This window comes from Netta rufina, assembly GCF_964035555.1.
Source record: "Netta rufina genome assembly, chromosome: 21".
NCBI classification, from domain to species: domain Eukaryota; kingdom Metazoa; phylum Chordata; class Aves; order Anseriformes; family Anatidae; genus Netta; species Netta rufina.
Window position 1 is genome coordinate 4438491 of NC_140145.1, and position 12495 is coordinate 4450985.

The 12495-nt window shown below is 54.6% G+C and overlaps 1 protein-coding gene across 2 annotated transcripts in view; it reads left to right on the top strand.

Moving 5' to 3' along the window:
• The first annotated feature begins 327 nt into the window (after positions 1-327).
• ATP2A3 (ATPase sarcoplasmic/endoplasmic reticulum Ca2+ transporting 3) overlaps positions 328-12495 on the top strand; it is a 43849-nt gene continuing 31681 nt past the window's right edge. For both annotated transcript variants that reach the window (XM_084299959.1, XM_084299960.1), the window contains exon 1: positions 328-463. In XM_084299959.1, the coding sequence (XP_084156085.1) occupies positions 346-463 (118 nt within the window). In that variant the 5' untranslated portion in view covers positions 328-345. The remainder of the gene's footprint in view (positions 464-12495) is intronic.

Sequence of the window (12495 nt, forward strand, 5' to 3'; positions counted from 1 at the left end):
GCATTGCCGGCAAGCGCAGCCCCCCCGGCACAGGGGGACATTTGGAGCAGGGAGCGGGGACCCCCGGGCCGGTTGTGGAGGGGGGGGGGCCGGGCAGCGCTGTCCCGGGCCGACCCGGGCACGGTCCGGGGGGGGCCGGGGGAGGCGGGGAGGGGCGGGGAGGGCCGGGAGGAGGGGCCGGGCGGCGGCTCCGCTCCCCGAGGTGCCGGCGGAGGGCGAGCGGCGGCGGCCCCCGAGTGCGCTCCGTGAGCGGCCCCGGGAGCCCGGCGGCCGGTCCCTGCGTCCCCCCCCCCTTCCTCTCCCCATCCCCGGACCCCCTTCCCCTCCCCGGGCCGTTGTTGGGGCATGGAGGCGGCGCACAGCCTGCCCGTGCTCGACGTGCTGCGCCGCTTCGGCGTGGCCGAGAGCTGCGGGCTCAGCCCCGAGCAGGTCCGGAGGAGCCGGGAGAAGTACGGCCCTAATGGTGAGTGTGGGGTGCCGTGGGGTGCGGGGTTACGGGGTGGGGTGTTGTGGGGTGCGGTGGGAGGATGCGCGGGGGGACCCCGAGGGACGCCCGGTGGTGGGCATGGGGGACGCCGGGGGCACCGAGCTCTGTGCTAGGGCTGGGGGGAGGTTTGGGGTGGGTGTGGAGGGGGCTGGGGGGGCTCTGGGGGAAGTTTTTGTCCTGGCCGGGGTGCAGGGAGTGCCCCGAAATTGGTCCGGAGAGGGCCCGCTGCTGGCTTGATGTGGGGTGGCAGCGGGGTGGCAGTGGGGTTGCAGAAGGACGTGGGGTGGCAGCGGGGTGGCAGTGGGGTGTGGGGTGGCAGCAGGGTGGCAGCAGGACGTGGAGTGGCAGTGGGGTGGCAGCAGGTTGGCAGCAGGACACAGGGTGGCAGCAAGGTGTGGGGTGGCAGCAGGGCTTGGGTCCCTGCGTGGCCATCGGGTGCTGCTGCGGCTCCTTTTGGGCGATCAGCAAAGGGCAGCATCTCTCTGGAAGCTCTCTGCACGACCACCAGCCTGGGGACCCACCGGGCGCCCCCAGCCCGTTGAGTGGGGACAGGGTCTTGGCTAGCACCCCAGCCCCAGGGGGTCCCATCCTGCCCGGCAGCACCAGCCCTGAGCCCCCCCAGCCGCAGGGATCAGAGCCTCCCACCTGCTGCCTGCTTTGGGGGCAGAACCCCCCAAAAGTGCCGGTCCTGATCCCAGGCTACAATCACTCCCCAAATTCCCCCCGGCCCCAGGGCGGCCCCTGGGCTCTCCGTGCCATGGGGCAGTGTCACCTGCAGGCCTGGCCGCTGTGGGGCTCGCGGTGCCTGCTCCTGTTTGCCCAAGTGAATCATCCTCCCTGAGTCAGGCTGCTCGGTGGCACCGGGCTCTCTGCCTCCGGAGAGGTGCCTCGAGCGTGTGGCGTAGGTGCCAAGCAAAGGCTTAGCGGTGGCAATAAATTTTTCTCTTTGAATTTGTTTCTTTTTCACCCCCTCACCTCCCTCAAGCAGTGGCCGTGCGCTCGCCTCCTTCATTTGCGGAGCAGCAAATTTTGCTCCAGACCACAAATTTCTTACAAAGTGGTGATTCGTGAGAGCCTCTCGCCTGGGGATGTCCCGTGGCTGTCGCCTTCACGGCACAGCCCTGTGCCTGCTGCCCAGTGCAACGTGCAGGCAGCAGCATGGGTGCAAATGTGGCGGAAGGCTTCAAAAAATAATGGCTTTTTGCGCTTTTGTGCAAATCTTGGATTTTTCTTGTGTGTGGCTCAGGTGTGACTGCTTTTGTGTTAAAATGGTGAAGAATGGGACCCTGTGTGGCTTGTTCTTTTTGTTTTAAAAGCTCATTTTTAAGCAAAGGGCCTTTTTTTCCAGCACGGTGAGGGCTTACAGGCTGTGTTCTGGCCGCAGGAGCCGGCACCTGCACGCCCTGGGTACCCAGTCTACTGCGGGAGCAGTGTGGGGCAGCACGGTGGGCTCGAAGGTGGCTCGTATTAAATTGCATTTTAATTTAAGCTTAAATTAAATTTTGGCAGCGGAAGTGCGGGGCAGTTTGGCGTCTCGCTTGAGCTCGCACAGAGCTCAGAAGGGGGAAGAAAATTCAAATCTCGCGTCGCTTGCAGCGCGGAGCAGCCCCGCGGCTCCGGCGGGTTTCATTTTCGCACCCTCCCGGCTCACGTTCATTCATTTCCTTCCACACCTGAAATCCAACTGCCAGTGGCGGTGTGAATCACGGCCCGAAATACAGCATCTTCCGTAAAAACTTCTCCTGACATACACTGGGGAGCTGCCTTCTTCATTTTATTTTATTTTATTTTATTTCTGATTGGGTTGATGCATTTCAGAAATAAGAGCTGCAGCGAGCTGCACCATTGAGCGAGAAGCAGTGGCCGCTGGCGTGCTTTATTTAAGTGTGTGTAGGTATTTTGGGGGGCCACCTTTATTTGTGTATATGTATTTTTTTGGGGGGGGGCACATTCTTTAGGAGTCTAAAACTGCTTTTCAGTTCCAGCGCTCGCAGCTCCCTTTGTAGGAGGAAGCAGAGCGCAGTGCTGATTATTTAATATCTCCAATTAGCGGCTTGGCAGCCGAGCAGCGCGCTATAGATTACTGGGCTTGGAGAAGATATTTCTCTGTTCGGAAGAGCTCATGTTCGAGTTTCAAATCTGTCATTGGCGCTGGCAGCGCGGCGATTTCGTTTGCCAGGGGAGCTGGAGGAGCCGCGGCGCGCTGAGGTCTCGCCATGGCCACTGGCAAAAGGCTCCCGAGCCCTCGAGCTCCGCGCTGCAGCTGCTTTCAGGCCACCTGAAACAAGAGCTCTGCCTTCTTATTTTAGTTTATTTTTTTTTAATTTTATAATAGACAGGGCTGGAGGGTACGGGAGTGCCAATGTGTTTTTTTCTTTTCTTTCTGAACTTAAAAAACAAAGGCTGAATTTGCTCTGAAATGATTCCAGCTCTGCCGAGGAGTGACAGATGTAAGCCGGAGCTGCCCCGCGGCCAGCCGAGTGATTTTTCTGATTTAAATATAGCCGTGATTTCTCTTCCTAAATGGATTTCCATGTGTAAATGAGCGCACATTTCGGGCACGGTATTGCCAACGTTAATGCATATGCATAATTTTATTTGCCTCATCAGTAACCTAAATGGACTGTGAATGTCAGCGGAATCAAGCGCCGGGATGTTTGCAGCATAGGGGCATTTATCTCTTTGCGTGCCACCTCCTCCAGCTCCAAAGCAAAATCCCTTCTGCAGTGGCGATGGCAGCGGGCAGGATCAGGCCCTTTTCCTCGGCCTTTCACCCACCCCCTGCGGGACCCCAGCGGTGCCTGGGGTGACCCCAAAACCCTGCCTGGTGGCCTCCAGAGCCTCGTGCACCCCGTTGTGAGATGCGACAGTGACGGCATTACCTGCTGGCTGTCCTAAGGGTTATTATCATTAATAGACCATTATTAAGAGCCAGCTCCAGCACCGGGGAAACACCCCGGCTGCCTCCCAGCCCGGGTTATCACTCCGGCTCGCTCCTGACAGTTTTAAAAAAGAAAGAGAGAAATTTCTGTTTTGTGCTGAAACGTTTGAGGTGCCGGCAAGGAGGGGAAAAGCAGCATTTTCTGACTCATCTCACTCTGCTCTCTGTTCCTCTGCGCATCGCCCACCTTTTCCACCCCCGAAACACACGCTTAGCAGTCTGATTCATAAACACGCTACGTGGTTTTTTGTGTGTTTTTTTCTTTCTTTTTTTTTTTTTTTTTTTTCTCCTCCTCCAAATCCTTTCCCTTAGGAGAAATGCTGATGCACTCAAACAGTGTGAGCACCTTCAGGGTTGTGGAGAGACCACGTAATTTTCCTAACTGGACGATAGGAAATTTGGGGTTTGAGCCCCACACCTTTTTTCTGGGGTTTCCCAATTCCATACCTACCTTTTTGCTGAGGAAAAAAAAAAAAAAGTGAATAAGGAGCAACATTCAGAAAACCTCTCATCCACCCTGTCCTGCCTGCCTCCTGCAGCAGTTTAATCCATCCAGGGCGAGCAGAGGCAGGGGCAGCACTGGTGTGGAAGGGGTTTTTGTGCAGGTGCACCCACGGGCCTTGCCTTTACCTAGGGGTTTACCCTTGGGGTTTCCCCCCGAACTTCTTGCACCAGTGTTATTTCTTTAATATTTGTATTTTCCTGCTGGTTTGGGGGCTGGTCACTGCTGTGCTGCAGAGCATTGAGTGAGGAGCGGGGTGCACTACGGCTTCCCAAAAGTGCACCCCACGCACACGGATCCTCTTGTCCCAGTATTTCAGGTGTCTGTTTTAACAGAACTGAGTGATTTTGGCCCATTTGGTGCCGTTTGTGCCGAACAGCCCCAAGCCTGCTTGCTCTTCCCTCCCTTGCAGCTTGGTCTGTCTGCCTGTTTCAGCCTCTTGCAGTCACCAGATCCAGTTCTGAGCCACCGAGTCGCTGTTCTACAATCATCTCTCACTGCTCAGCCTTAAAAAATGTTGTTGATGTTTAGGTTGCAAGTTAGTTTAAATATTTTCACTTTTCTCCTTCCTCGAACACAAAACAATTTTGTTGCTTTGGATTTCTTTCTACCAGAGAGATTTTCTCTGCCGGAGGAGCGTGCGTATCGCTGTGTTTTTCGCTTCGTGCTTTCTCTCCTGCTGCAGAGCTGCTGGTGGGAGAGCAGGGCCCCGTGCTGCCGATGCAGCTCCCTGTCCTGTGGTTTGCTCTGTGCTGGCAAATCCTTGCCCTGCACACACGTGTGGCCGGCATCACCGCTTGCACAACCACTGCTACGTGCTGTTAGCACCGGGCTTGCGGAGCCCTTTATCCACACATGTCCCCTGGGACCACGTGTACATGGCATGTTGGGTGACCCCCCGTCCAGCTGGTTCTCTGCCCTGTGATGCTTTCATTCATCTGCTTCTAAAATAATTTTTTTTTTTTTTTTGGTGCTTTTTCATATGCTCAAACCTCTGCGGGCACCAGCTTCGATTTTTCTCCCACGTGCAGCGTTTGCAGACCTGGGTGGGATGGTGATGCCCGACCAAAATGTCTTTTATTTATTTATTTATTTATTTATTTATTTATCTATCTATCTATCTATCTATCTATCTATCTATTTTAAGGATAATTCATTGCAAACCATCAACCCAAAGCTCAGCACGGGCACACCATGCCTGTCACCCAGCTGGGTGCTGGACAGGGAGCACCCCCTCGGGAGGTCCATGGGGCAGCACATTGAGCCCCCCAGGCACCCCGTCCCCACCGACTTCTATTACTGTGTGTGTGACACGCTGTTGGTATCATGACTCACAATCTTTTTTTTTTTTTTTCCCAACATCTCAGTGCTGTAGTATCGGAGGCAGAACTTATAACAGTAACCTACATTAAGAAAAAAAAAAAAAAAAAAAAAAAAAGAAACTAAAATAAAATTGCCAAGCGCCGCAGCGAAGCGTCTGCAGCGATTATCGCGCTGTAAAACAGGTAGCGGGAGAAGGCTGGAAGTGCTGAGGGGCTGGAGCCAAAAAGCAATAGAGAAAATTGTGGTTACTTGAGTGTTTCCATGACGTGAGCGCGCCGCCTCCGTGGGCGTCGAACCCCGCGGGTTAACCGGCTGCAGGCAGGGCTGCTGCGATGGGCGACGGGGCGGGAGGCTCCCTGCTCCTCTTGGGATTAATGCAATTAGTGCTAATGGATGTTTTCTGGGGGCTTGAAGCCGTGGTTGGGGGGGTGCTGCTCACCTTCTGCAGCCCATGGGGGAAAGGGGAGAGGGGTCGTGTCCCGAATTTTGCTCTTTTGTTGGGATTTTTGTGTGTTGAATGAATCCTCGCCGGCGATTCACCTCGTGCCTGTAGCTGGTGTTTGTGGGAACCTCCCAGCACTGAGGTCTGGCTGCTATCATCCTATAAAAGCCCTTTCTCTCTATTTATTTCATTTTATTGCCTATTTATTTCCCCGCCATTGCAGTTACCTGCAGCACCCCCGGGCTCAGGCACGTCCTCGTGGGCTGTGCGCTTGGGTGCAGTCACCAGCACCGTGCTTCTTTGGGGTGAAACGCCAGCCCCAGCCTCTCTGGGGATGTCTGAACCTCGTGCACCCCAAAACGTAGGTGCCCCTGCTGTGCTCACAGCAACCCTCCTAAAATTTAAATTTTCCAATACCTGCTGCTCGTGCAGCTGGATATGCTGATGCAGGTCACCCCATTTGATTATTTCATCCCCCCCCCTGCACGCTTGGGCTGCGTTTGCAAATCACCGTGGCCTTTTGGCTCAAAGATCCCCTAACGGAGGGGAAACAACCCAGGGGCAATAAAAAAAAGACCTCTTTCCTAGCCAGAGCTGCCGTGCCTGTGCCCGGCTGGGGCTCGGAGGGTGCATGCCCTGCACACTGGGGGCACCGTCGGCGCTGCGACGTTTTGGGGAGGAAATCCGCTCCTTGCTCTTGCGCCTCCCCTGCGCCCTGGGGTTCCTGTCCGTGGTGTTTTGGCATCGGGTGTTTCCTGCTATTTAGCGACCGGGTGTATTTTAAACCAGCCCTGGGGGGGGAGGCGGAGAAGGGATGGGTGTTACTGTGGGCCACAGGGCAGGGCTGCCCCTGGTACAGCCAAATATGAGGAGCTAAGGCTGGGTGATGGTTGGTTGTGGTTCCCCCTCCCCATGTTTTTATCCTGTTTTTCCTTTCTAAAATGCCTCAGGTGCCCCCACATCCCACTGCCATCACCCCCTTCACCCCAGCCTGTGCAGCGCTGTGCCCACCTTTTAATTTTTATTTTTTAATTGTTATTATTTCTGCTTTGGAAACTTTTTTTTTTTGCACTTGTGGCTGATAAAAATCGGTTGGTTCCTTTTTGGGAGGGGTGCGTGGGCGGGGGAGATTCTCTTCTCTTCCTTAGCTGCGGGGAGCAAAGTGCAGAGCTGCGAGGAGGAACTCGGGCAGCAGTGACTCGGTCCCCTCTGCCTGCCCAGGGAAGCCAAATCCCCAGGGTTTTGCCCCAGAACCATTGGCTTGGTTGCCCACGCTTACCCTTGGCCAAGCTGGACCGATGGAGCCAGCATCCGAGGTGGGGACACCCCTCATGCTGCCCGGCGCCATTACCTGCCTGCGCTCCCTTCTTTTTTTTTTTTTTTCCATTTTGCAACCTCCAAGTCAACAAAACGCGCTAAAATAAGGAAAATGTGGTGAGCGAGTGGAAGAAGGAAAACAGAGTTGCAGGGGAGAGGCGGCCCCGAGCCTCCCGCTCGCTCCGTGGAGGACGGCGTTCCCCAGGGCTCCGCGTGGTTTGGGTTTTGCTGCTCTTCTGCACTCCTGCATGGTTTTTCCCTTTTTCACCTCTTCTTGACACTTGTCTTCTCAACACTAAGTCTTAAACTTGTTTGTTGGTACCTTCATAGGTCTCTGTGTAGGTATCTGTGTCTTTGTAGGTCCATTCCAACTGAACCAGTCTACTCTATACACATCTGTATCTGTAGATATGTGTATATATCATGTACATATGTGTGTATCTATGAAAATAAAATTCCATCCCTTACATGCACACATTATACACAATGGGAAGAAGGTCACAGAAATAAGATTAAATGGGCTCAACTCTTCCAGCAACCTGCCTCCTTGTGGGAAGGGAACGGGCTCAACTACACAGGGATGCGTGATCCCCGGAGAGTTCATCCCTGAAAGTATTAATTGCCCAGCTCATCCCTTTTTCCCATCCAGAAAGACTTTTTTTTTTCTATTCTGCACGATATATATATTTTATTTTTTCTTCTGATATAATCTAAACTCAGTGCTGTGCATACTTCATTTGCCACGAACACCCATCCAAGGTGATCGCTGAAAATAGCTCAGAGAGCGGGGAGCAGGAAAAGCCAGCGTGTGTTTGGGGAGCGGGGTTGGCTGGGGCAAGGAGTTCTGTTTAAAAAAAAAAAAAAAAAAAAAAAAGGCAAAACATAATAATAATCTCTGCTGAAGTTAATTGAGTTTAAAAGCAGCTCATTAGCTGCCGTGCGGGGCAGGGCCGGTGTGCGCTGTGCTGCCTTAGCCTGGCCGCACGTTGCCAGCCCGCCTTGCTCTGCCAGCAGATGGGAGTCGCCTCGAGATGTGAATATTCCGGCTGTCGGATTTCACAAACGCTTTCAGGAGTGGGAGGCGTTTCCTCCAGAAAACAAACAAATGGAGAACAACAAAAACAAAACCCACGCCGTACCCCATCCGAGCCTGTGTGTATTGGGATGGGGTCAGCCCCCGGCAGCCCACAGTTTCAGCCAGGGCTTTCCCTTGATGAAGAAGGGAACAAGCAGTGTTTGGGTTGCAAAGCAATATATTTCAGGGCTTCAGGTATTTACTTAGGTTGCTGGCTTTGCTTTTGGAGGGTTACACCTTGCAAACATCCCCCCCTGGTTTGGTAGCGCTGCATCCACGCTGGTTGTGATTCAGTCCCAAGCCTGCAGTGTGCCAGAGGTCAAGCAAAAAAATGTGGAAAAGCAAATGGGTTGTTTTGGTGGGCAAGAGTGCTGCAGAGAGCCCCTTGTGAGGGGGGAAGCTTGGTCTCATTCTGCCTCTATCCCCCTGCCCCACGCCGCAGCAGCCCCTCGCTGCGTGCTGAGCGACATCGCTCCACCAGGGGCAAGTGCATCCAATTCTGGCTGTGCACCCTGCTCTCATTGTCCTGCCTGTTTTTCTTACCTTTGCAGCCCACTAAGCCATTTCTCCTGTTTTTTAAGAAAAAAAAGCCATGAGCATGTTTCCGCCCAGTTCTTCCCCAGATCTCACGGAACTCAGCTGCAAGGCAGCAGTGCAATTCCAGCACCAAATGCCCTCCCCAAGGATATTTAAAACCTGCAGGGGCTGAGCCAGCATCGTGAGGGCTCGGGCACCACCGCCTCTGCAGCTTGGTGTGTTTGGTTTGCTAAGCTGTTATGTTAGCATTATTTAATCCTAAACGTTATTAAATTTTATGCCGCTGGGTGTTTGACTCGCTGGCTGGCTTGCAGCATGGTGTGGCAGTCCCAGAAGTGTTGCAAAGTTGGTGTTTTGCTTGCCTTGGCATGGATGGGGCTTTGGTTTCTGAACATTTGCTGTTTTGGGGAGATTTTGGCTCCCCAAAAAAAGGATTTTAGCGGAGGCATCACGCTGATGGCGATGGTGGCCAAGGGCAGAGCCCGCAGGGATGGAAATCCATTTCTGTGCCAACAGAACCGACTGAGTTAAAAGCAAGCACTGGAGCATCAGGGGGAAATTCTGTGGGAAAAAAAAAATAGTTGTAGGGCAAAAAAATGAAACCTGCAAGAAGAGGATCGCAGAGTGCTTCTGGGCTCGCAGGAGGCAGTGGGGCTCCCTCACCGAGCCCGTAGGTGAGGCTGAGCTGGGCAGGGGAAGCTGTGCCTGGCTGTGGGGATTGTCCCCTCAAGGTTTGGGGTGCAATCGGGTGAAAAAAAGCCCCATCTTAAGCTTTATTTTGTTCCCCTGCCTTTATTTTCATTTATTTTATTTTTAAATGCCCCCGAAGCTGTTACTATTTAAATGCAGATTTTTAGCTTTTCCACCCAGGAGCCAGAGCTGGAAATTCTTTCCACTGCCTTGGTGCAGGAGGGAACAAAACCTGCCTTTAGCCTGCTCACATCGCCCGTCTGAGGCCAGGGCTGTGCTCTCCCTCTGCCACGCACCCCCTGTCCCCCAGGGACCAGCAGGGACCACTGGGGGGACAAGGCCACCAGGTGCAGCCCTAGGCTGGGGAGTCCCATTTCCCCATGTTTCTCCCCAAAATTTCCCCAGACATTTTTAAAGGGACTTCACTTTTGCAAATAAGGCTGCTGGCCTGACTGGTGACTTGATTTTTCAGGGGAAATGGGTGAAATATTCTCCCCTTGTTCTCTTAGCATTGAGAGAAGGAGAATGGACTTGCATGTGGGTTTTCCGTACAAAGTAATTTGCTTTCCTCCACGGAGGAGGAGGATGCGTGGGGCTTCGTGGCCCCATTGCAGGATCCCTGTGCACGATATTGGAGGGGAGCTGCCCTTTGCAGGATGCTCAGGCAACATTTCGGGGATGAGCCATTCCCAGGAGCAAAGGAAGGGGAATTTGGGGTGGGACAGGCAGGTTTATCCTGATGCCTTCTGCTGAGCTCTTGGGTCTGTGGGGCCACCCTCGCTGCTTGAACCATCGCCCTGCCCTGAACACTTCCTTATTTAGTTATTTATTTTCCTTATTTTGGGGCTGCCATCGCCCCTCCAGGCAGGATGCCGGGATCCTGCAGAGCTCGGCGACGCTGCTGGAGCAGCGATCCCAGGGTGTTTGCCGTGGGAGGGGTGCTCATCCCTTGGCCCTTTTATCTCGGTGCCTGCTCCACCAGGTGGGTGCTGGGGGTGCAGGAGGCAGGTGCGGTGCGGTAGGCAAATCAGGCTCCCCCCGGCACGGCGCACCCAGGGCTTTGCTTACAGGGAGGGGGGGAGAACGGGTGGCAAAGCTTTTGGGGCTGTCCCCGTGGGGAGGGTGGCACCTGGGAGCAGGCTGGGTGGTGTTACGTGCTCGGGAGGCTCCAGCACAAAGCTGCACGTGAAAGGAAAGCCGAATGGGGTAACTCTGCGTTGTCCCCTGCGAGCATCGCACCATCAGCCTCCGGGTGCTTGTCATCCACGATAACGCTACCACAACGCATCAGCCTCCAAACACGTCGCTTTGTGCTCTTGCAACTCAAGGGTGGTGGTGAAAAAGCACCTGAGCACCCGTCCCCAGGAGGGATTCCCACCGAGCAGGGGATAGGGAAACCCAGCAGAGGGGTTTGGGGGCTGCAAAACCCCGCACGGTGCTGGCCGCCACCGGGGCAGGGAGCAGGGCCTTGTGGTGCTGCTGGAAATAACAATTTGTTCTGTGGGGTGAAGGATCCCAGAGCAAGTCCTGCTTAGTGTCACTGGGGGAGGCTGCTGTCCCAGCTGGGGATGTTTTATTTTATTTTATTTTATTTTATTTTATTTTATTTTATTTTATTTTATTTTATTTACTCTTTATACCACTTCTTTCCTGCCTGTTGACGAAGTCTGGGAATTGGATGCGTCGCTTGTTTTACCCCTCCATTTCCCCTTCACCGCATATGGAAAAATAAATTAGAGGAAGGGGAAAAAAAAGAAAAAGAAAAAAAGAGTTTACAGCATAGAAATACAGCCTGAAGGAAGTTTTGGAGCAGAGGGTGGGGATGATGCTGGTCCTTAGTCCCAGGCTGGGTGCTGTGCTTCTTTGTGGAGGGCGAACCAGGTCCTGGTCCCACCTGGTCCCTGTTGCCTGTGGGGGGATGCATCGTGCTCGCATTGCCTGGCTCTGGGGCACCACCCTTCCCTCCCTGCTCAGTAGCAGGCTTGTTTCCCATAAGGGAAATCTGACTTTATTCTGGGGAAGCTACTGAAATGTTGGGAAAAGGGTGTTCAGATGCTCACTGTCAGGGGTCACGCTCCAGGTCTGAGCGTGCACCTGAAACGTTTCCTTGCAGTGCCTCCCGTGCCACCCTGCCGTGTTTTATTTGTTTGCTCTGACCCGGAAAACAAGGCCGGATCTCCCAGAGGGTGCTCAGCTGGCACTGCGCTGCCAGCAGGTGGTACCTGGGCTGCTTTGCCTCGCTGTCACCTGCTCACCGTGCCCTCCACGTCACCGGTGCCAGCCCTGCTGCGCTGTTTGAGCTGGCAGGAGCTGGCGATACCGGCCCCCTGCCCGCCCCACCTCTGCCTCGTGCCTGCCCTTGGAGCATCCCACGCCCATATAGTCTGGCAGCAGGGATTCCCATTTCAGCCCGTCTGCACTCACTGTGCTGTCCCACAGGACTCGTGGATTTGGGTTTTTGCTGCTCTGCATTGGGTTTTGTAGTGACACGGCAGCGCTGCGGCCACGGCATGGCACCGGCTGCGCTGCACTGCCTGGTACCACGGGGCTGACCCGATAAAACCTGGGGTTTGGAGAGCAGGACGAATCCTCTTATTTCTAGTGGGGTGCTGGAACTGAGAGAAGGGGACTTCAACCCCAAATTTTCTCATTTTCAGGTGGTTTTAGGTGGATGCAGACCCGAAAATGTCAGTGCGTTATGGCTTTTTGCCCTTTTTTGCAGGGTGCAAAGTGGGTGCTGAGCTGTCGTGTGAAGGGAGGTGGAAAGGGGCACCACCCAGAGGAGGTTTGCCTAGTTCCCAGTATGCTCAAAATCAGCTTTTTGGGGGGGGGAAGTAGCTGCAACAGCACTGCTGCTGGTTGGGGTTTGGTGGCAGCAGTGTCACGGTGTCACCCTGGTGGTGGTGAGACCCGTGCTGCCGGCGGGGTGTTGGCTTCCTCCTGAGTTCATGGTAACCCATTTTCCTGCCCCCTCTGCAGAGCTCATGCAAAGTCCCCGCTCTGCAAACAGCCTCGCCGCGACTCCTCATGCAAACGATGCCCGGCAGAGGCACAACGGGCCGGCGGCGTTACGCACGGCTGCTCGGGGCGCAACGTCACCACAGGGTGCCACGGCGGAGCTGGGACCTGGCTGAGCACCAGGAGCCCCTTGGTTTGTCACCTTGCGTGGTCGCACCCCTAA